At 35.6% G+C, this 25,403-nt stretch overlaps 1 protein-coding gene across 7 annotated transcripts in view; it reads right to left on the bottom strand.

Annotated features, from left to right (window-relative positions):
• Gadl1 (GAD like acidic amino acid decarboxylase 1) overlaps positions 1-25,403 on the bottom strand; it is a 175,993-nt gene that overhangs the window by 91,046 nt on the left and 59,544 nt on the right. For 5 of the 7 annotated variants that reach the window (XM_087182167.1, XM_087182169.1, XM_021238733.2 and 2 more), the window contains 2 exons: positions 24,419-24,483; positions 24,057-24,138 (listed from right to left, as the gene is read on the bottom strand). The exons of the other annotated variants lie outside the window; for them this stretch is intronic. In XM_087182167.1, coding sequence (XP_087038293.1) covers positions 24,057-24,138; positions 24,419-24,483 — 147 coding nt within the window. The remainder of the gene's footprint in view (positions 1-24,056; positions 24,139-24,418; positions 24,484-25,403) is intronic. 7 annotated transcript variants of the gene reach the window in all.

The raw sequence follows: 25,403 nt of genomic DNA, 5'->3' as shown, positions 1-25,403 counted from the left end.
GATGTTTTTAGCATCACAGTCATCAGTGAAGGCACACTCTGAGAAAATAGCATCACTCATAATACTAAGAAAGAAATGATTTTATGTACTATCTTCTTGCATTGTCTCCTACCTTTGGCCTTCTGGTTGATACTCTTTGGGAAGTTCTTGAGTTCATCTCCATAACTGAATCCACTTTTTTCTTTCCTTAATGTATTGGATGTGTTTTTGAAAACCACCACTTTTCCACTGAGAGTACTGTTTTAAGTCATCAAACACATCCTACAGCTCTATGCCAGCTCCAGGTAGAAGGGGTAAAAAGGAAGACTGCATAGGCAGTGGGCAGAAAGCCTCAGGTCCCTTCTGGTGCCTCACTGGCTGAGATGAGTTCAGCCAGCTAATGGCCTCAGTCTCCTGAGCCCACTTCATGCCCCATCTGTCTCCCTAGGTATCCTTTCTCCCCTGTGCCACACTGCAAAAAGTCTGGAGGAAACAGCTCTTCGGGGCATGCGTGTATATACCTAGAAATGAAAGCAAAGGGAAAACAGAAAAGGAAAGGGTAAGGAGAGTAAGCTGAGGAAAGGGAGAGGGACCAGCACATTCCAGGGAGGGGCCGGCAGGCTTGGGAAAGTAGGTGCTTGTTAAAATAGGCTTTATGGTTTATCAGCATATGAACTGCCAAGAGCTCATGGGATTGAGTCACATTGCTATCTCCTGTAATATCTGGGTACTGTCAGGGAATATTTGAGCATATAGTATTAATACCAAACCCCCCAAACCCCTCTCCTTCCATAAAGCCTCCTGGAAGATTCCAGAAAGTTTTGTTATGTTCTAAGCCTGCAAGCCAAATAGGGATTTTTCAGAAAACTGATAGCATACTTTAATGCATGAGCTGAGATTCTATATTTTTTTCCAGAAGTGTAAATCTTCCTTAAATTTCTCCAACTAAGGGTTAGAATGAGCTGATTTGAAAGTTAGACTAAGCAAAAAGTATTTTTAAGAAATGCAACTTAATAATCTTAAACCATGACACTGCCTACAGGAGAGAAGAAAGTTGGATCCAGTTTCTTAGAGAATGTGTAAATGCTTCTATAAATAGCTAAGAAACATTTGATAGTGCAGAGATCATATGGCAAAACCTCTGCTTGCCCTACAAGCATTTAAAAATAGTATGATTGGGTTTCTCTCTGAGGAGACATGGAGATTTTCTGATTTTCTCTAGGCAATTATATGCACACCTTCTCTGTTAAAGATAATCTAAAATAGTGTTTTTCAGCCTTTGACTACAACTCACAGTAAAGAATTATTTTTAAATAGTGATACAGTATCCACCCTAACATACATGTATTGAAACAAAAGGTTTTTTGGAATGGTACATCTCATTGCAATGTGGAATGCATACTGATATTTTCTGTACCATTCTTTTTTGTTCTATTCATTAAAATGGAAAAATAAAAATCTGGTATGACTTACAATTGACTCTATTACTCAATAACTCAAGACCAATTAGTATAGTGTGTCCTAACCCCAGATAACATTAGGATCACCTGATAAGCATTTTTTAAAATACTAATGTAAGGTTCTTAATCCAAACCAAACCAAAAAAAAAATCAGAATTTCTGGTGTGAGATAAGAACAATGTTAATTTTTTTAAAGCTCTGCCAGGTCATGTTAATATGCAGCCAGCACTAAGAATCACTGAACTGATGGCTCCTGACCTCACACAGAAGTATTCGGAGCCAGAAGTTTCAGTCAGCATTATATTACATTCATGTTAGGACTAGTGACTTCTTGAGTTTTGAATTTTTATGAGAACATAAAACTAGGGTGATTTTCTGAATTTTTTGTGCAGTTAGTGCCCATTACCCTAGTCTTATTTGTGTTTGAGTACAAGAAAAGAAAGCCTTCATATCAGACACTCAAAATAAAGAGAATAAGGGTCATACTGGAATCTTAATCAGAGAGAAGAAATCTCTAAGCTGTGGAACATACATCCATGGATTATGTAATATCCAAGCAAAACTGAGAACCCTACTCTATTTTTATTTCCTATGGTTTTGTGATTTGGAGAAACCTATTGTTTTCAGAATCTAATCATATGAATGCAGATGTAAGTTTTGCTCACTTGATTCTAATAAGAACTGATTTTTACTTTTTTGTATTAGTTCCAACTCTTGAGTTTCTGTGATTTTACCTGATATATATTTAACAGACACCCTACTTTGCTGCAAAACAGACTTAAGGCAACTTATAATGTGGTAGGATTAGGGGAGAAAAGGAGGATGTGGAAGAAAGAAAGGGGTATAGAAAATGTGTGGAGAAGGGGAGTAGGAGTAAAGATAAGGTCAAGGCTGGGAGAAAATGTGATGGGAAAATATAGTGAATCCTAGAGTGATGCTGCACATAAAAGCCACATTGGAAGCAGGGTAAAAGGAGAAAGCACACTCCATAACTCCAGCTACTTGTGCACAGCAAAACTATCCAATAGTCATTTGCTATTTTCCAACACTGGTTGTTTACTGTGGAACTATCATCTACACCTTTTTGCTTCATCAGATCACATTTTCATTCCTCAGTAATTAAGAATAATGATTATGTGCTGCAGCCCACCTCCTGGGGATATTTTGATTACTCAGGGCATAATGTTTAAGCAAATGCCTGGAAACAAAGATTTATTAATGTAAGACATATTTCTTCAGTCTAGATGGATTAACTTCATCTCCTTAATGTAGGTGGACAGACATGTATGGAAATGTTCTCTTTCAAATTGGAGCAAACTGACACAGAGCAAGTATGCTGCATTGGACTGAGGCTAGAAGAGAACTTTCACAGCAAGAGCACAAGATTTAAAACATCATTTTGTTTCTGCAGCTTATTTTGATGCTGTTAACAGGGCCATGGTTCCTTCTCAAAAGTATTTTATACATTCAACAGCAAGGCTTCTGGCCTACCAATATTGGAGTTTGAGTATCCTCAAGAGAGATCTTGCCTCTGAGGCCTGAGTGGCAGGAGATTGATTTTATAGGAGAGAAAAATGCAATGTAGGAAAGTTTCTGAAACACAAGTTCACTGCAATTCTGTATATAAAACCACTGAAGAGTTGTTAGAAATTGTTGATCTTAGTGTAACTATAAAAAATGCTACTTAAAACTAGCTTTAAACAATAGTTTAAAAATGACTCAGAAAGCACTTGGTAAGCCTTTGGATAGAAACAAAGAGGCAGTGGACAAAAGCATTTCTTTTTCAAAGACTCATGAGAAAATAAAGAAATGTGCTAAAATGACCACAATACTAATGGGCATTTGTTCAGACAGAAACATTTGTGCATTTGCCTATGCTTCACTCTTCAATTTGGATAGAAAAAGAAGAAAAGAAATTCCATTTATTGAGTGCTTCCTACATGCCTGGCAATGCACTACATACTTTCAAATATTATTTTGTTTAATGTTATAATTGTTTTTCAAAAGGGAAGGTTGTCTCCTTTTGACAGAGAAAAGAATTGTATTAGTCAGGTTTCTAATTGCTCAGACACAATACTCAACACCTACAGTTTAAAGGAGGAGAAGTTTAATTTGGCTCATGGATTTTGGGGATTCAATCCACAGTCAGCTACCTCTAAAGCAGAAACATCATGGTAGAAGGGCCTGATGGATCAAAAATGCTTAGTTTATGGTAGCTGAGAAGTAGAGGAGAGGAGCAGAATGAGAGAGGAAGAAGTGAGAGACCAGAGGTAGTACCCAAAGTCACAACTTCATGACCCACCCAGACACACCAAGAACTATGCTTTAGCAATCCCCTAGGTGGTTCCCAAGCCAAACAAGCTGACAAAATCAAGCTTACTTATCACATCCCACCCTTTATCAACTTGACACCCAAACACATTTCCTTAAACCATTATTTAATACCCAAATAAACACAAGAACATAATTCTGTACAACTACCTCATGTAAATCTGAAAATGCAATAATCTCTTCCCTGAAGTTTCAACATTTCAGGCATTTTTAAAAAGTCCAAATCCAACTCTGTTTGGAGACTAAAGGCAAACTTATAGCCATGAACCTCTGGAAAAAACAAAACCAAGTTACCCAAGGTACATTGGCACAGGGTAAACATTCCCATTTCAAAAGGGAGGAATAGAAGACTAGAAAAGAATCAGACCAAAACAATACCAAAACATACCAGGGCAAACATTAAGTCTTATAGCTCCATATCTGCCATCTGGGGAACACAGTGGTAAAATGTGAGTTCCAAAGATCTTAAATGGCCCCACCCCTATGGCCTTAATGGTTGCAGACCACACAAGCTGTCTGTTGGGCTGGCTTTGCTCACTACCTGCATCTTTGTTTGGCAGACATTCCATGTTTTTGGCATCTCTAACATCTTGGGATCTTCATGGCACCTTTCACTTCATTCTCATGGGTACATGCACTGTCCTCTCAGGGGCTCCTTGCCTGGCCTCTCAAGCCTTCCTTTGAAATCTGAGTGCAAGCTTTCTTGACCTCACAACTATTACATTTTGCAGGCCAGTAAAACCAGCTTAATGTGAGTAGTGCCATGATATATTGTCAGTGGAAGCAGTAGCCTGGCCCCCTTAGACCTTTCTCTCAGCAGCCTCTGAGTGCCTGGATATCTAAAGATAGTGAAAAAATCTCAGGAAACCAATTATCTAGGAGGCCCTTCTCAAGCAGGGATCCCAAGGACTTTCTTTTCAGATGAGATCAGGTGCCTTCAAGGTGGTATGACTGTAGACAAGGACTTTCCTTTAAGATGAAAGGTTTATTTTCTGTATCCTTGAGCCTGCAATGAATGTAATCTTGCTAGTTTATGAAACACCATCAAAACATTTTTTCTTCTTGTCCCTGTACAAAGTACTTGGTTTCTTTTTAACAATGCTAATCTCTTCACCAACTGTACCTTTTTTGGCTCCAACTTCACTCATGATTCCTTTGGGGTCAAAATTAAGTTTTTCAAATTTTTCTGCTCCAATTCTCACTATAAAACCAGCTAAAAGCAGTCAGCAATAGCCATGCCACAGCCTAGATGCTGGAATGCTGCCAAATTAGTCAATTGCCCTTAATTTCAGGATCCTCCAAAGATTCCAGATATGGGAAAAATCTAGACAAACTTTCTGCCAGAGTATATGATACACATGACTATTAGTCCAACTGCTACTGGAGTCCTTATTCATAATTGAAACTTCCTGAGCCTGACCTTTACTGTCTACATTCCTATCAGGATTCTGGTCTTCTGAGATTCCACCAGAATTATTCACCAGGCTCTGTTTACACCATTCTAAGACTTCTCTATCCCACATCTAAACCTGTACAAATTCACCCAACAGTCCAGTTCCAAGGTTTCTTGACTGCCTGATTAAGTATAATGACAAGAAGACCCCACTTCTGGTACCAATTTTCTCAACTAGTAAGCTTTCCTATCAATGGGACACAATACCCAACACCTATAATTTAAAGAAAGAAAGTTTTAATTTGATTCATGCTTACTAGAGATGCAGTCCATGGTTAGCTATCTCTAAGGCAGAACATGTCAGAAATGTGTGACAGACCAATGAACCTTAGTTTATGGAGACTGGGAAGTACAGCAAGGGAGATACACCAGAAAGGAAGAAGCAATGAACCAGATATAATACCCAGAGTCAATACTTTTATGACCCACTCAGACATGCCCAAATCCCCTGGAAGCTCCCAAGCCAACCAAGTTGACACAATTAAGCTTAACCATCACAAGAACCGAGGTTCATAAAGATCAAGTGACTTGTCAAAGTCATTCAGGGTAGTTCCAATCAGAGGCATAATTTGAACACAGTTATGATGGGATTCAAAGTCAGAGGTTTATTTAACCACTAAAAAGTCATATTTAATCTCAAAATAATCCTATATCAAATTTTAGCTACAGAGACCAAAGCATTCCTTTATGGCTGTTCCAAAATGGTTAGAGCAAAGCATTTCTGTAAAGGGTCACATAGTAAATGCCTGCAGTTTTCCAAGCCCTATGATCTCTATCAAAACTATTCAATTCTGCAGTTGTAGCAGGAAAGCAGAATACTTAAATAAATGTGCATGGCTGTTGACTAATAAATCTTTATTTACAAAACAGATGATAGGTCAGGTTCAACTGAAGGGCCATAATTTTTAGAGCCCTGTTTGAAACATAAGGAAACACATTAATAAGACAAACATTTTCAAATTTATAGAGATAAGAAAAGTCAACCTTTTTTGTGAAGGCTCCAAAACTAGAAATATTTTATTAAAAAAAAAAAAGAACCAGAAACTGTCTTTTACATTCATTAAGGCAAGTTTTTAAAGCTTTTTACACAACAAATATCTGACTTCAAAAAGAGATACCTGAATTCGGAAAATTTAGTTGCCATAGCTTATTTTTCTTTTTGTGTTGAGAAACATTTTATACAAGTTCCATAGAGAATGGCATTTGAGGAGCATGCCCCATACTGGCTTATTATATTTCATTTTCACTGATTCATCAACACCCCAAAGAAAAAAAATTATTCTGTGATGAAATGAAACTGGTTAAACTTGGGTTCATTTTCTGGTTTATTCTAAGGTTTTATTTTGTCATTTGTAATGGACCTTTGTTAAGATAATGTAGCAGGAAGGGGTATGAATTCTAAACTGAAAGCTCATTATATGCAAATAGCAATCACAAGTTACCACTGATAAAAAAAAAAAAAGAGCATAAAAAGAAGGACAGATCGAAGACAAAAGAAGACAGGTAGAAGGGCTCTCCAGTGAGTTGGACGCAAGGGAATGAGATAGATGACTTTTAGGAGTCTCTGGTCCAATGAGTCTCTAGATATGAGAATTATAGTTTCCAAACCAAACAAGAATACCCTTGTTGACAAACTGCAAGTATCCTGAAGGGGACAAGAGAATTGGGTGTCTTAGCATGACTAGGACTGTAAAGCCTGGGGATAGTGACTCTATCTACAGAATTGGTGTACATCCTGCGTTGGAAGAAGAAAAACGTAATAAAACGAAGCTACAGGCAAGAATCTGAAGGCTAAATTGAGTTAGGAGGGGACTTATAGGTCAGCTTTACCAGTTTGGAAATGAGAAAGAATTAGAAAAATCATTAGCAATACTATTTCACTTTGTTTTGGTTCTAAGGAGCTTTATCTTTCTAAATCTACATTTTCGACTTCTATACTTTATTATAGCTTTAAAATTCATAGTTTTGGTCAGGAAATGAAGTTGATCCATTACCTGCCAGCTTGATTTAGCTACATGTGAGCTGTGTAATTAAAAGCATGAAGTGTGGAGTAACCCTGACTGGTTTTGGAAACCAGTTCCATCCCTTATTTGAGCCACATTTTGTGAGAGAAGACATGGGATAAAAGCAAGCAAAGAAGAGAAGTTTCCCACACAGAAGGAACAACTTGCCAATAGGAAAATGAAAGCACTGTTTTCATGATGTCAAAGCCCTCAATATGTGACCAGCTCCATCTCCCAGAACACCAGCATCTGGCTCCCTAATTCCAGACACTTAGCATGTCTCATTGTCTGGACACTGCCTTGTCCCCTAAAGATCCCATATTCTCTTTAGCCATATCAGAAATCAAGGAATAATTGTACTTAATAATATCATGGGATAATGTTTACTATACTCCTACCCTCTTTCCATATCCAGTGACAAGCACAGTCCCCAAGCCTTTCACTACTCAGCATGTCCTCCAGAAAGGCACCATCATGTAACAGATAATGCAGTACCCTAGACTCACAGTGACCTCCAATGAACCATACATATCTTCCTTCTGTCCTTCACCACAAAGTCCATGGAAGTGTTACAGTGATGAGAATCAGTATGTCTTCTCTACGATATCATCCAGCTTGGCACTAATGTCTGACAATTTTGGTTCTAAAGAATTACGATAAATGCCTTGACTGGAAACAACAAATTTTCTCAAGGATATCTAAAACTTTATAGGCACTAAAGAGAAAAAAACCCACCATATTGGAAAAGTTAAATCCCAGGGTTCACATTAATCCATTGTTATGCTGTACAGCCAATATCAGACTTTCAAATATTCTTAAGACTTGGCTTCATGGAATTAACTTTACCACAAATTATGAGTGAGTCATTTCCTCAATCACAATTTTTTTTAAATGGAAAAGACATTTGAAGAAATCCGTTCATGTGAACATTTCCCTCTTGAATTTTTCCTGAATCCTTTCTGAGAATGGGGCCCTATAGCTTTCATAATTAGGCAGTCATACCCATTAGAGTGATTAAACCTCCAACACTTGATGCTGTAACCTCACAGGCAGAAAACAATCTTTTCCTTATTATACATAAGTTCCTACTTCTCACAAGCTCTGAAAAGGGCTATGTATTTCATTGCATTTCACAAACTTCTGGCAAGCTCGATATTGAAATGGCACAGATTCTGACAGTACTCCTAATGAATGCATCAGTATTTCTATACTAGCTGTTGAGGGTTTAATCTACACTACAGTGCTGTCTTAAACTAGTAATAAAACAGAGGGCTAATATGTCAAGATAAGATCCAAAGGACATATAATAGTGATATGTGCTGCTCCACAACAACAGAATAATGAAATGTGCTGGAAAGAAAGCAGTCTTCTAAAAAAGCAGCTGTGAGCTTTCTGACAACTATTACAGAGATAGAAATGGGGAAGATACGCTCCACCTTCCTTGTTCCATTTCAGCTTTCAGCTCAGGCTAAGACTCAACAAGCCATTAGTAAGCTGTCAGAGCAAGAGGGGCAAGATGCTTAGAGTAGGTACAAATGAAGTTCTTTGCCCAGTTCATGATGATTTCTTCCTCCCTTTCTCACCCAGAGATAAGCCCAACTGGCTACTCATGCATCCCAACACCCTTCTGGGTTACTAGGATCAATTAGACTAGGAATTCCGAAAACACACTGGGAGATTCTAATCCAGCTGTGCTAGTCTCTTGGGCAGTGGCATAAATGTCATACTATAACTTGTCACATTTTACTTGTCACATAAACTTAAAAAGCAAATATAATTGTTAGGAATTTTAAAAATTTTTATCACTTTGGGTATGTAAAATTTTTTTCTTTAACTGAAACATTTCTTATTTGGAGCCACCATTATTTCTAATGCATAATATTTACTCTGGTCAATTCCAGAAAAACTCAAATTGAGTGATACTTCAGATCATTCAGATGTGAAACATGGTTGATCGAAATATTTCCCCTGTGGACTTTTCTTTCTCTCCTTGTTCTCCATTTAACTGCTGCCTTTCGTCCTGCTCATGTCTGACCATCTGCTGAAGCCTCCGACTGTCAGAACCAAAAGTCCTGCTGGTTGCTTCCTGCTCCTATCTCTGGGCTCCATTGTGTTCTTGATCATTGTCAACCACTTTTGGATGACCTCCCAGTCCAGCCACTCTAAACCCTGAAGGAAAACTGGGGGCAGTAAACTCGGGGCTGTTTACTACTATTGCTGAATATAATTTTTAAAATTCTACAGTATATTATAATTGTAACTGATATGAACCTTGGACATTAGAAAAAAAACAAACTTGCAGACACTTTCTGGTGTTTCTAGTTTCTGTTTCCCCGTATTGACAAAGGAGATGGAGGGGGAGGCTGCCCACCTCTCTGAACTTCACTTAGAACTCAAGACAGAAGAGGAAACAATCCATGTACCTTACACTTACAGGGAGGTTCTGTTCTTTCTCAATGCCCCTGGATTTGCACACTCATATTTAACACATTTCCTTTTCAGACACTCTGCTCCCCTCTCTAATGCTGAGGACTGTTTATCTGATTCCCAAAGGAAATGCAAACAAAAAACATGGTTTCTAGATTATAAGATACCATTCTAAGAGTAACTATGCAGTTGAAAAGGTAGTTTTGCCATCCTTCATCTTGGTTTCATTCTGATCATTATCTGACTACAATAAAACACACCAGAACAGATTTCCATGGTACATCTTCAGCGCTTGGAAGATTAAAATCACTTTTATGAATTGCTCTTTGTTCCAAGAGTATATTAACACTGTTATTATAGATTATTTGGAAAATAATTTAAATGAGAATGCTCCCAAACAAAACTTAAAGAGCTGAGTCAAAACTGGCCTCAAATGTAAATTAACATTCTTACAGAACAAAAACACAAAGGGAGCAAGAAAAAATGAATAATAACTAACTAAATTTAATAAGTATGTGAATTGAAAAATAGACACAAGAAGTGATTCCTCATGGAAGGAAGGTAAGATGAGATAAGCAAACCAAGTCAGGAAAAAAAATTTTAAGTATTTTAAGAAATAAGATTTCAGAGAGAGATTTTTAAAAAAAGTAATATAAAAATAAAATGAGCTAGATGTGGTGGTGCACACTTGTAATACTAGCACTTGGGAGCCTGAAGATTGCTGCAAGTTTGAGGCCAGCCTAGGCTACATGTGAGTTCAAGGCCAGTTGAACTGTCTAACGAGACCCTACCTCAAAAAATAAAAAAAAATTTTAAAAATGAGTTATTATGTTAATATGCTTGAAAATCTTAATAAAATACATTAAATATTTGAAAAAATGTGCTATTGAAATTGGTTCAAGAAGGAAATTCTTAATAATTCAGTAAAAATATTAACAATGAACACACAGAAAACCATCTCTCCAAATTTTTTGAGAGTTTTATGATTAATTTTCCCGAGCATTTCTAAAAACTATTTGATCTCTATAATGTAGTAATTATTTTAAAACAAAAAACACAATCCAATCAAGATACAATACACACATAAAGAATAGATTGATCATATGTAGGTAGAGGCAAAATTCTAAATATACAAATTCATTAAAACAATAAATAATTTACTGCAACAAAATGAAGTTAATCAGTAATGAGAAAAATCTATTAGCACATATTTAACTTTGTTCAAGAAGTAAAATGATAGAATCACTTTATTAGATAATCAAAAGGAATCTGGTAAAATTCAATACTCGTTCCTAGATAATTTCTCAAGAGAACTTTTAAAGAATGTGCACCTTTAGGCAATTCAATAAAAACACAAAAAAGACAAGACTGCCTTCTGTTTACTACTATTGCTGAACATATTTTTAAAAATTTTATAGTACATTATAATTGTAACTGATATGAACCTTGGACATTAGAAAGAAAATAAACTTGCAAGTTATACTGATATGACTATAATATTCATAGAAAATGCAAAACAATTACTTAAAATTTCTAAGAACAAATAAGATATCTGGTCAAGAAGTTAAATATACTTTTAAATTTTCCCCTATCCCAGCATTAGTAGTTAGAAGGTTAAAGAAAAAAAAAGATGTTATACATAATGGCACATAATGGCATGTATATAAGTAACATAATTTAACAAATATAAAATATAAAAAAGCTATAAATAACCCTAATAAAACATGTTCAGGTTCCCAATGAGAAAAAAACTGAAATTTTGCAGAATGAAATACATTTAAAAGGATACAAATCCATGATTATTATTTTTCTTTTTTTACTTATACAGGGAAAATAGAGAGAGGTAGATGTGCCTGGATCAGCCATAATTGATCCTTACTGAAATCATATGATGAGTTCATAGGGAGTTTATCTCTGCTTTGTTTCTGTTTGAAGTTTTTTTTTTTTTTTTTTGGTACTGGGGATCAAACTTGGGTCCTTGAGCTTGCGCAGCAGGCAGCGAAACCACTGAGCTAAATCCCAGGCCCTGAAGTTTTTCTTAAGCAAAGTTTGAAAGAAACTTTGTATGAAACAGAAGAGCTGTATACTACATTCCTAGGTTGGAAGACTGAAATAATTTAAGTGTGCTGAATCTTCTCAAATCTATTCATAGAGTTACTATGACCCTATACAAAAATTCCAAGGGAATGTTTTTAAGCTTCAAGGCCGTTTGGAAATATAAACAGAAGAGAATAAATCATTTTGTAAACAGGGAATGAAGTCTTGTCGTACTAGACGAAATATATTATGAAGCTGTAATATGGAAATTACAGCAATGGGGACTTAGCAAAATACCCAACAGTGATTTGCTCTTTTGAATGAGTCACTTTAGAAATGAAATACCAAATTAAAGCCTTGTCTTACCCTATCTTCTTCAGACTCTTAATTACCATTCCTCCACTTTTTCTCCCCTAGCTTATGCATTGTTGGAATTCTGAAATTCTTGATATTTACCAAAAAATTTTTTTCATGTACACTATTTCACATTTCTTCTAATCAATATGTAAGTCTTTTGCCTCTTCTGATGCATTGGCTCTCATCGTGTCTCATCTGATGCATCTAATAGGATAACCTGCATGTATGAAAGTCTGGTTTCACTTGAAAACTTATCTCTATGGCTGAGTACTTAATGTGTGTCAGAAACAGATGAAAAATTCCACAACAGCTGCCCAAAAGAATGAATATAATCCTCCATGAAGAAAAATTATTTTGCCTCAAATCTCAAATTATCTCTAAAGGTAAAATTGCAAGTACAGTATTCTGTGACCATCAAAGAGTATAAGGTCCTTCCTGAGATAATATTGTGGACAGAAAAGACAACAAAAAGATCACCAGAAAATCTAGATATTAAAGCTAATGAAGGCAGATTACAAATCTATATTTAGAGTGTTCAGAGAGATAAAAGGAAAACATTAAAATGCTGGGGATTTAGCTCAGTGGTTTCGGTGCCTGCTGGGCAAGCGCAAGGACCTGAGTTTGATCCCTGGTACCAAAAAAAAAAAGTGTTAACAAGAACCGACAGATATTAAACAGGTGAAAAAGAGTCAATCAGAAATGATAAAAGTGAAAAAACAATAACAAAATAAGAACACAAAGGATATCTTTAATAGTAGATTAGAAGGACTTAAAATGAATTGGTGAATTTCAAGACATTTCAGAAGAAAGTGTCCACAATTAAGGATGGAAAAACAAAATTATGGGGCATATTAAATTGAAAGTAAGAGGAAAAATAAGACAGTCTAATATACATTTAAATGGAATTCAGAAAAAAGAAGCAGAGGCAATAATTAAACAGATAGCTTTCAAAACTTACAAAACAGCAACCCACAAATTGAACCCCAAAGAAACCAAAGGAAGATGTACTACACAAAACTCAGATTGAGAAATCATAGTTAAACAGCAAACATTTAAAGAAAGCATGTAAGTGTTAAAAGATACCAAAGAAAAATAAGTCATTTTACTGTCAAAGAAATGACAGATAAATAGCAAAAATTGTAACACAACATCAATGGCTTAAAACAATAAAGTATCTATGGGAAATATATCATTGAATTATTGAAATAAAATTATTGACAGAATTTTATTCCCAATAAAAATGAAATAAAGAAATTTTTTAAAAAACTGAAATCTAACAATATATACTCAGGTACCTCAATGAGAAATTCTTAAATATGGTCTTCAAGAAGGAAAATTATCACAGATGGGAACTTGGAGATATAGCAAGCAATACATATAAGCACACAAAAATGTTTCCAGCAAAATTTGTAAAAGACAAAAATTGGAACAACCCAAATGCCTGCAAGCAAGATAATGGCTAACTAATTATGGTTATATTTAAAAAATATAAAAGATTGAATCATCAGATTGCCCCACAATATGGATGAATCTTAAATACAGATAAATCTGAGCAACAGTAAGCCAAACACAAGACAATATATGTTGCAAATTCTATTTTTATAAATTTCAAAAATGTAAAAGTAAATTACATTATTTGGGAATTTATAACTGTAGAACAAAATTAAAAGAAACTCAAAAAGATCAATATTGTAAAAGAGCGCATGGAGAATTCTAATTTTTAGTTAAGTTCTTTCCTTTAATCTCTGTAGTAATGACCTGCTTACTCACTTTACAAATTAGGTTATTCATTTGAATTTCATGCAGACGGTTGTCCCTAAGTATCTATGGAAGATTAGCTTCATGACCCCTCTCTTATCAAAATTTACAGATGCTTAAATCCCTTGTATAAAAGTGCAGAGTGCAGGTAAAATAACCCTGACCCCCAAATCTTAGAGATGCTCAGCTTGTGTTTGCATATAATCCTATGCATATGGAGGGTTGACTATTCTTATATATTTCTTATATTTCATAATATGTTTTAATTTTAATGAAAGGCCAAACCACTTCCAAATTCCTAAATAGGCCCTATAATGAACTAGGAGAGAATATATTAAGCTCCTTTTGCAATTAACAAAAGCCCCTAAATTGTGATTTTCCATTAGCATCCTAATGACCTGAAGGCAGGTATGTTTGCTGTGTGAGGAATTTATACATGGAGCTGCACATCTTGGAAGCAGGAGATAGAAGATCAGGGTACTTCTATTTTCTGATATTCCTTCTATGGTTATAAGGATCCTTAAATAAAAGATAAGGTTGTTATTTTACAGTTTCATTTTCTACCCATGTGACAATTTGCTTCTTTATTATATGTCACTGACAATTTCTGTACATATTGCAGTTAAGTACAACTACTAAAAGTCTTTATAAAATAAAAATATATATTTATGACTTCTGAGTAATTTACAAAATCAGAACACTTCTTTTATTCACATGCACTTACACTGACACTTGTCTCCATGAAATATTTTGTCCTTCAAACAACAAAGTTAGAAAGCCTAATTGTGGGCATCATGTATATTTTCAAATGTCTTCCTTAGAAAACAACAAATATGACAATTAGATTTGTGCAAAGATAAACAAATAGAATGATTTACTCTGAGAAGTCAAAGGTGTCTCAAGTGTCATACCAGAGATTAAAAATAGGAGACAAAGCCTTCTCTTTGTAATTTAATAGTAAAATAAAAAACAAATAAAGGGGCAGATGCTTGTAATTCTTTAAAAATGTTAAAATCAAATTTTAGCTTATCAACTGAAGCAAGTGTAGCATGCTAATTATAGCATAAATTTTTCCATTAGCTTCATTCTAGGTTTCTGTTTACCCTTACCCTTATGTTGTTCTTTATTCTTAGATTTTTCATTTATATAATCTTATAGGATCTTCATAAATATTTTTACAAAGTAAGACTTTTAAAAAAATCACTCTGAAAACAGAATCTTCTTTATATGTCAATTGCTGGTAAAGGGACACAAAAATAGCAGTTCATATTTTTTTCCTCCTTGATCATTTCTTAGGAAATTTGAAGTCTTTTATGATGATTGGCAGAGAAACAAAAATTGTAGTACCATACTGAAGATGAATGGCTGCCAAGCTGAATGAATTCCTTACTTGGAGGGTATTAGAGAGATTCCCATACCCTCAGCATTCTCCATAAATAGACAAGCAGAAAATATGAAATCCAATAGTGGGCAAAACCTTAACTCATCTAAGCCAATAAATGTAGCTTAATCAGTAGGACCAGGTGGCAGGCACCCAAGAGTTTTGAAGGTATTCAAGGGTGAAATTGGGAAGCTGTTGGTCAACATGCTGGATCCAACATTACAAATAGCCACTGCCAGCAAAGGAGCAGACTGTGAATGTCATTCTGTTCATTAGAAGTGGTCCAGAGAGGACCCAGGGAACCTCAGAAAAGCAAGTATCTCTTTCACTTGTCCAGTCTCCAATAAAGAACAGCATCATTAGACACTAAAATAAAAATAACTTTTTAGTGGAAAGACAATATGGTTTCTGAAAAAGGAAAGCACGAGTCACTGATTTATTGCTGGTTTCTGAGGCACATAATATAAAAGGCCAAACACTGGCACAGTACGAAGACCTGTTATTGTTAGACACCAACATGATACAGGATCTGAGCAGGTAACGCATGTATCAAACCCTAAGGGTAAGACAATACTGTCTATACCTTTTCAAAAAGAATCCCTTTGCAATAGAAAGAAGGAACATTCTGAAACATGAAAGATCAGGTTGCATGGTAAAAGACTTATTACTTCTCATGTTTGCTAGCAAACTTAAAATGCATTTCTATTTGGTGATACTGGGAAGAGATACAAATTCAGTCACTTCAGGAAGCATTTTACTGGGCATGGAGAGCCAGGGTTTGTATTCAGAGGTGAGTTTGTAGCAATGACTAAAGCCCAATCTGTCCTCATGTAGCTTACAGTCTACTAGAGATAATTCTAAAAACCACAGAATAGGCCCTTGATGGTGGCCTGTTCAAGGTTTGCGTTGGCACCCATGCATATTTATGACTGGATGGTAACCAAAGCTCTTTGTTAAAATTAATGGCAATAGCAATACCAACAAATAAACACAAAAACCCAATTTTGTTAGTTTGTTTGGTGGAAAAAAATAGTACATTTTGAACACAAGATGATATTATATACCATTTCCTTATAGAGAAGAAAAGCAGAAATGAGAGAGGTGTTTGTTATTATTGAGAACATCATGCTTTCGTAACGTAATATACACATATGCATTGTGCACAGATTTCCAAAAGCCTCATGAAAAGAAAATGACCAGTCATTTATTATAATTTTTAAAACACAGAAATCATAAACGACATGGGCCAGTTGCCAACCATGGATTTGATGAGTTCTGCCAGTGTTGTGCAATTTTCAACCTTGATGAAAGGTCTGGGAAGAATTTTCTCGGTTCAGGCAAAAACACTCCGATATGCAGACTGATTTTGGCAGCCCCTAGCATAGGAGATTGATATCTCACCCACAGTTGATATGCTTCTCTTTTCTAATCAGTTTTAATTCCCCACTTTTCCCTTTTTTCTGCTACATTAACTAGGAGGTTGTCATTCAGAGACATTTATAATGCATGTGTAGAGAGGCAGTGTGAGTATTCTCTGGCATGAGAAAAATTTCTCTGATGGTCGGATTATTCAGTATTTTCAAACTATCTAATGGTAGTTCCATAGGAACTCTATAAAGAAAAAGAGAAGCAGAAAGAAAAATCCTCACAAAAGTAGACACAGTTTGTTCTAACTTCTGTGATAAGCAATCTATTTTATCTTCTTTTCTTGTACAGGTTTTGTAAATGGCACGTAGCAGTGGTCATTTGAAATATCAATTATTTCTAGTAGAAATAAAAATGGGGCTTAGAAGTAACTAATTCTCTGATGAAATATTCCAGCAAAAATTCTTTATCTCCTAGGGGACCACTGAGAAATGAAATCACTCCCTTTTTCTTTTTTTTCTTCTTTGCATTGCATTATGTGGCCCATACCATATTCTCAAGTGTGTTTTGAATGAATTTTCTACTAGTCTTCTTCCTCCCACTCCAACTAAAGAAAAACTGGATCTACATTCTGAGCATCCTCTGGAATGAATATGAATGGTAAAGAATTGCAAGCTTATCTCTAAAATCTCATATTTGAAACCTAATTGTGGGGAATTTCCACAGCAAATCTCTTAAGCCAGAGAAGGCACCTGAGAAAGAGGTATAAAACATCAACAGATAAAATTACAAGGAAAATGTTTGTATCTATGTCTGTAAGTGAATACTATATGGTCTATCAAATTAACATGAATAAATTCCCCTTTGTTGCCAAAGGTTGCATCACACACACACACACACACACACACACACACACACACACACACATACTCTTACTCTACTAGTTGCTAAAAACAAAATGTATGTGCTATACATTATATATATTAGGTATGGTGCATATGTGCGCACTTAAATGTCTGTACATCTAGGGAAATATATAAAAGTCATCTTCAGATATTTGTATTCAGTGTTTCTTTTTCTTCAACTTCATTCAAATTTTCTGATTCATCTATGATAAATATGAATCACTTTTGAAATAAAACATATAAAAATGGGCATGCTTTTTAAAAATCCATAGCGTCAACATAATCTTTTTAAAAAAAAGATAAAAGAAAATATGTTACTGGAGTTGTCTGTGGCTGCTAGGTTCGACAGAAAGGTTTTGCAAGTTAAAATCAGATACATAGGTAGAAATGCAGAGTTGTAATCTGTACTCAAAAAACCTGATTAGCATGTTTCATGTTCTCATGTATCTTTTTTTAAAACTGAAAAGTCCTTCTAGTAAATACTAAAAATCAAACAACTGAATTGAAATTTGCCACATCTATGCAACTGATTCTTAGAATATATTGCCTTTCATTTTAGATCAAAACATCAAAACTCTCTTTGATCCAAAAGAGCCATGAAGATCCAGCATTTATATCTGAAGTCAACCTACATATAATCATGGATTTTTAAAAAATCCCTTGATTTTCTTTTCATCTCTATGATGCAATGAGGGTTATGATAGTACAACTTCAAGAGCAACAGCTCTGCTTTGTTTCTGAAGCACGCCTCTTTACCAATACAGGAAATTAAAAATGCAAACACCACCAGCTTGTCAATCAGCATAGCACTGTGAATGTCAGTGTAGTGATGGTACAAATTAGGGAGTTCATTTTACCCTCAACAACAGTACATTCACTGGGTAATTGGCTTTCTTTGAACTAGAAGAACATCAGCTGAAGAAGTGAGTCCGAATTAAAATCACTATTTATCAATTACTGCCAGAGGTACTCACAAGCCCTAATTGAGGGCATTAACAATAGAACTCACCAGCAATAATATTAATCACTGTATCGTACAGTGCTCAAAAACAGTAAGTTGGGATGGAGAAAAACTGAAAATGCCTAATTATTGCTGACATAAAGATAAATATTTCTGAGGATTTTTAGTGTATTCAATCATCTATTTTTTCAAAAAACTTTAGTGTTGTTTTGTTTTCTTTTGTCCTGTTCTAGTGAATACCTTCTAGGCACTGGGTAGACTGGTGAATATGATGACCTATTCCCTCTCCTCTTGCAGCTTACATTTTAATTGGAGAGAAAAATATTATGTGAGAAATTATAATTATAAATTGTAACAAATATGTCAAAGGAGGACAACAGAGTTTGAGAAAGAATAAAGGAGAGGTATTAGCTTGCCTTGGTAAGTCAAGGAGCTCTTCCTTAAGGATGTGGCACTTGGGCTGTGACCTGAGGAGTAAAAGTTATTCATGCTCCTGTTAACACCTGGTGAAGCTCAGAACATGACTCCCAAACATGGCATCTTGGAGATCATTCTCTGACCTTCTCCTGCCTTTGCTCCCCCAATCAGATCTTAAAATAATTCTTTGGCTTTCCTCTCCCTGAAAGTAACCCCTAAGACCCTCATTCCACAGAAGTCCTGCCCTATATACAGAGAGCAAGAAGAATCTGAACAAACAAGCCTTTCTGAGTTCCCCAAGTTTGTTATCATTCGACCATACGCTTTTGTCCTGCAATTACCGTTCTATATAAGCAACCATAAAATATTCAGCTTTCACTGAATCTATGGTCCTCTTTCTAAAAGACCCCATGTTAAATAAAACTTTAGTTAAATAGATTTGTTATACTTTTATCTTGTTTATCTGTCTTTTGAGATAGGGGTGTCAGTCATGAACCTTGTGATCAGTGAAAAAAAATCATCTTTTCCTCCCCTATGTTCGTTTTCCAGTTTCACTGTCATCACTCTTCCCTGATCTTTCTACAACTGTCCTGGCTATGCTGACTTAGTGTTATGGTTTGTGTCTAGATGTCCCCCCAAAGCCTCATGTGGTCATAGGCTAATTTGGAGATGGCTAAATCCAGAGAATATGATGCTGGGATAAAGGGTGTGTGATTACTAAACCACTGAATGTGAGTGACTGGTTTGGCAATGCCCTAATCCCAGTAGTCTGAATGGGATAAAAGGAGCAGAAAGACGCTGTTAAGGTCTCTTGTTACTTTTGCTATATTGTATGTGCCATATTGTTTCTCCTCTCTAATACCTGACTGTCATCCATTTTGCCTTGGAGCCAGCCAATTATGGACTGAAACCTCCACAAACTGTAACCCAAATAAATCTTTCCCCCTTTAACCTTGGGTGTCAGATATTTTGTCTCAGCAACAAGAGAAAAATAACTAACATATTCAGCCTTCACAAAGACTTCTTCCTTTTCTACCAAATCATAGACACTGGAGCTCTTTAGGGTTAAGTTTTTGGACCTCTTCTCATTCCATAGTTCTTTCCCAGGTGTCCAATCTGTTCCTATCACCTTGGTTATCATCTGTATGTCAACAATTCCTTAATAGTCTTTTCTAACGCACACCTCTTTTCCTAGACTCACTCAATGCGTTAAATGGTTATGTGACATCCTCACATGGAACCTCATAGGATTTTTCAACACTGAAATAAATATATTTTTTTCTTAAATCTTCTTCTCTATCTTTCTAAATAGAACTGTTCATTCAGTTGCCATATCAGTAATCAGGAAGGCAATGTGACACCTGCTTCTCTGACATATAAGTGGTAGTTCAGCCCTGCCTTCCCAACAGCTAAGAAATATGTTGAGTTTCACAACATGTTTTTCAACTCTCTTGCCATTAACTAGTGCTTAAATAATACTGCAGGCTTTTTTTTTAAATCTTGCATCCATCCGCCTCCCTCATTCATGAAAATCTTTTCAGATTACTCTCTGGTTTAAAGTTCTTCCATTTTCTGAAGATCAAGTTTAAAAGCACTAGAATGGTTTCTAAGATTCTGCATGATCCAACCACTGCTTAATCCTTCAGTCTCATTTCACATAAATCTTTACATGATTCTCTGCACTTCAGCCACAATAAACTTTCAGTTTCTAAAATTAAAAAAAAGACTCTCCTTTCTTGGAGAATTTGCACATCCTGTTCCTTCCACCTAGAATATCTCAGGTCTGCCTGCTATGGTTTTTGGGTCATGCACAGGTGCACTTGGCTGCAAATAATAGATTAACCAATGGCAATGGCTTCAGCAATAAGTGCATTTAATATCAATTATCTCATATAACAAAATATCTGAAAGTAGGCCCTCCAAGATTGGAGCAACATTTCAAAATTATTCAAGACCAAGACTGTTCCTTTTGTTCTCTGCCTTTTTGGGCATGTTCATGTGTCCATCTAGGGTCATTGCCTTGTGGTCACAGGTGGCTCAGAGATCCACACTACATGTTCTGATATATTACATTTAAGTCAGAAAGAAGAAGAGTGGTCAACTATTGTGGGTATCACTTCTGTCAGAGAGGAAAATCTCCCTAAAATGCCTTTATTACATTCCACGTCTTCATCCTGGCCAGATCTGTGCCTTATGGTGAATGAGACTATTTCAGTGCCTACTGGGAAGAGAACAAAAAGAGGAGAATGGAATGCCTGTGGGCTCAGCAATCAATAAAATATGACGTCTTCAGTGTGTTTATCAAAATTGCAATGAAAGAATGAAATATGTACATTTGCTCATTTTCTCTCTGTGAGATTATAAACTCTTTGATGATGGAAAATATATATATCTCATTCACTGCTGTAACCCTAGAATCAGCACATCTACATAAATCAGTGTTGGCTAAAGAATAAATGAGTGAATATAAAGGGGAATGATACAAGCAGAAAACAGATACAAAAGAGACAGAAAACTGCCAATATGTTTAAACGTATTAAGCTGATTTCCATACCTCATATTTCATGGGTCAGCATATTATTCCATTTAACTTGAGAAAGGTATTTTCATTAAAACATTACCAAACTTTTGAAGTGCTCAATTCCTTGCAGAATGAATATAATTCTCCTAACTTCTTAATTCCTGCTATCCATACACACACAAGTATCATTGCCATTGAGAACCAGGAATGAATTATTTAAAAAATAAAATCTATTTTGTTTACTTTTCAAAAGATAACTCAGTTTTATTGATGATTTCTATCCTTCTTCCCATCTCTATTTCATTTATTTGCAGTCTTACCTGTATTATTTCTTTCATATTCTCTTAATAGTTATATTCTCTTAATAAATTGACCCTTTTTTCATTATGTAATGAACCTCTGCATTCTAAGAAGAAAAGAGACTTAAAAAAATATAACAAATGAAACAGGAGACAGTAGTACCAGTATCACAGGTGTACAAAAGGAGTCTGGGATGATTATAAACAATTATCTGCCCACAAAATAGATAACCTGGGCAAAATAGATAAATTTCTAATACCTAAAACCTACCAAGACCTCATTCTGAAGAGAGAATCTGAAAGACCAGTCACAAGTAAGGAGATTCAATCAATAGAAGAGTTTCCACTGAAAGAAAAGCCCAGAATCTGTTTGCTTCACTATTCAGTTCTCCACACTTAAAAACATGGTTCTCAATGCTTCTGAAACACTTCCAAAAAATCCCTGAAGACTGAATACTTTCAAAGTCATTTTACAAGGACAGGATTACATTGGTACCAAAAACAGACAAGAATACTATCAGAAAAGAAAATTAGAGTCTTCCTATTTCACATTATCAATTATTCATTTTAATCCTTATTTACACTTTCAGTTTCTCACATCAGAGAAACTATTCAGTATTTATTCAGGGTAGGGGAAGTGGGAGGGGTAGGGGAAAGGAAAGTAGGGAAAGGAAAAATATGACAAAAGGAAAAAAATGGAAACAAAGCCTTGGTAAATAGGGAAGGGTGGAGGGGGTGAAAGGAGCACAGGGAATGGGGAAAAAATAAGAACCAGGATACATCATGTAATGGTACAAGTTCCCAATGATGAATGTAACTGTATTGTATACCTAAAATGTACTAATAAAAGAATTTAAGATTACAAAAAGAAAAAAAAACCTAAAATCTAACACTTGTTAAGGAGTTGTATAAGCTAGCATAATTTAAATTGTTTTAAGTACATGAATGTAAATCAGTTCTTGACTAAATAACTCAAATATTTATTATTCAAGAAGAAAAAGTACATAAAAATTAGCAAGTTATTTAAAAGAATAGTCATAACCCTTTTGTTCTAAATCTTCCTCTCCTGAGAGCAGGGTATCAACAGATTAGTTGTCATTCAGTTCGACTGAATAGAAAGAAAGCAGATGTAAAATTCTTAGTACATAACATATGCTTGGTGCATTTTTGTTCTTGTATCTAGTCCACAAGGAAACTTAGGTTTACACCTATTGCTCATGTTCTAAGTATCTAACTATGGACAAGTTTGTTATGTTCCCATGCTTAAAACTGGCATAGCAATCTAGAGTACTTTTCTATTATAAATAGTCACTCCACAATTTTAAAACTTACATTTAAAAAGTCAAATGCCATTGAATATAGTCAACTTTAACAAACCATTAAGTGCATGTTCATATTTCCAAGAATGTTTATTTCTATGAATACAAAATTTCCTCCTATTTCTGATGGACATTCTGTTTGGTCATGTCAAAAAACACAGGGAATTAACATAAAATATCACCACACTTTAAAAAAATTTTTTAAATATCTACATATGAATGAGTAGATTTCAAGTTTTAAATATAGTTTTCATTTGAAATAAAATTTTTAAAAACAGAAAATGTCTTCAACATTGGCAAAGGGAGTCCCCTAAGGAAAAAAACATACGAGCAGATGGCTGAGAAAGATCACCCACATGCTGAACACAGATCTTGAGGAGGCATTTCTAAGAATGAAGGAGCACTTCCCAGCCTAGGATACATCCCACAGCAATCCTTATTTAACTCATGGAAAACATCGAGTTTGTGCCTCTGACCAGGAAGAACCTGAACCACTCTTGTCCCACTTGCCTCATGGTAAGTGGGTTTCCAGACTGGTTTCCAACTCTCCCCAGGGTACCAAAAAAAGTTAAGTATCAACCACTTGAGACAAGAAATCTCTTGACAAATCATTCTTCCACGACCATTCTTGATCTAACATCTTCCAATATAAACCGGCTGTTAAGCCTTCCCTAAGCATATTAAGCATTCAGTTTAATGTATGACACACATCTGTTCCACTCTTTTAGTGAACAGAAGTTTCAAGATAACTTCAATCCCAGACTTAATCAATGATGAAAAAAAAAACTTTGGCAATGTTTAAAATTGAGTTTTAAAACATAATCCAGACAAGGACAAGAGAGACGACTTTGCTTCAGCTGATGAGATTGTATAAAACCTAAATCAAAGTCACAAAATTACCTGAGCAGAACCACTAGACCTTTTAATGAGCCTATCTCTCTTTCCTTTTAAGACCATCAACATTTACCAAAGACCTTCACATACACCTTTCCTGGAACACCAACAAATAACCAAAAATGGAGCTCTTTACACACATGGCGAGTTAACCCCCTTGATGCCCAAGACCATAAAACAAAGACTCACAGACTTGTCTTTCACAAGTAGAGCACAGCACTGGATTCCGGCCATCAGCATCTTGTGTGGGTTCCAGGCCACTGAATCAGCCCTATTATATTGAACAAAGCAAAGGACAGAGCAGGGAGGGCACCCAGTTAGTTTTTACTGGCAGAGGGAAAACTACCCTGCATTCACATTCAGTTCTCACATCCAAGTTATAGTAGCATAGGAAGCCTGTTTGAGTGGTTCGGAGAATTTGGAGGTGTTTTTGTTTTGTTTTAGCAAAACTATTACTTTGCTTTTGCCTGTTTTCAAAATGTGTCTTGGATGGGAAAGTCCAAAGAGTTGCCTAAATAAAACTCAACTGCAAACTAGAAAACTCCATTTACCTGTGGATGCCATGCAGAAGCTTGCGGTGCTTCCTTGACATCAAAGCTGAGCCACCCCAAGAAGCCTGTGGAGATATTTTTATAACCAAAACAATGTTAATTCAATGTTACTTGTTTACCAATGGGTTGCCATAGAAAACCTTTAGGGACAATTTCAATCTATGTTTTGTGGTATTTTGTTTTATGTTGTGTTAACCCATTTACACTGCAGGGACTTTTGATCACTGGCTATTCAGGCAACCAGAACCTACTCACAGATGTGCCCCACTGACCCTAGAATGTAAATTCATACATTATAAAAAAAAATTGGTGCATAAGCCAAACAAAATTTGTGTGGATGAAAAGCGGTTTAAAAGGTAGAGTCCATATCCTCTTGAAACCTAGAATTAAAAATAGATAAAATCTTCACGATGCTGACATTTTGCCAGACACATTGTATGATGAGTCATGGCTAAAGGATTGGTTCTATACAATGAACGAGGCATATTACTGACAAAGTGAACAGAGGCCATCTGGTATACACTAGGTGAAAATTACATCTTCTCAGCCAAATGCCTTTCAGAAATATTTGCAAACTAAAAGTGGGAAAACGGGACAGAGAAAATTTAGGACTTCAGGAAATTATTCACTGGAGGGATATATTTTCTGATCACAGGAGTGGGTAGCTGGCGAAAAGAAGATGAAAGGAAATCCCATCGTCAATTGGTCTGGAAGGAAGGGAAGAGGAGTCAACGGAAATGCAAGAGTCACTTTAAAAATTGAGCAGACTTCCAAGTTTTAACTTGTAGGACAATGAGAGATGAGAACTTGAGGGGCCTAGCTAGAGCCGTGCTGATCTCCACAGATACTTAAAACTCACAACAACCCCTTGAGGATGGAATTACTATCATCCCCTTTTAACAGATAAACTAAGGTTTAGAAGAGATAAGTAAATTGTTTAAAGTCTCACAGGTAATAAAAATCAAACCTAGTAACCAAAACTCAT

The sequence above is a fragment of the Heterocephalus glaber genome, unplaced genomic scaffold (assembly GCF_053883595.1).
Source record: "Heterocephalus glaber isolate CG9 unplaced genomic scaffold, H.glaber_assembly_v1.0 deba00001472, whole genome shotgun sequence".
NCBI lineage: Eukaryota > Metazoa > Chordata > Mammalia > Rodentia > Bathyergidae > Heterocephalus > Heterocephalus glaber.
This window is presented reverse-complemented; position numbering and strand designations above follow the sequence as displayed.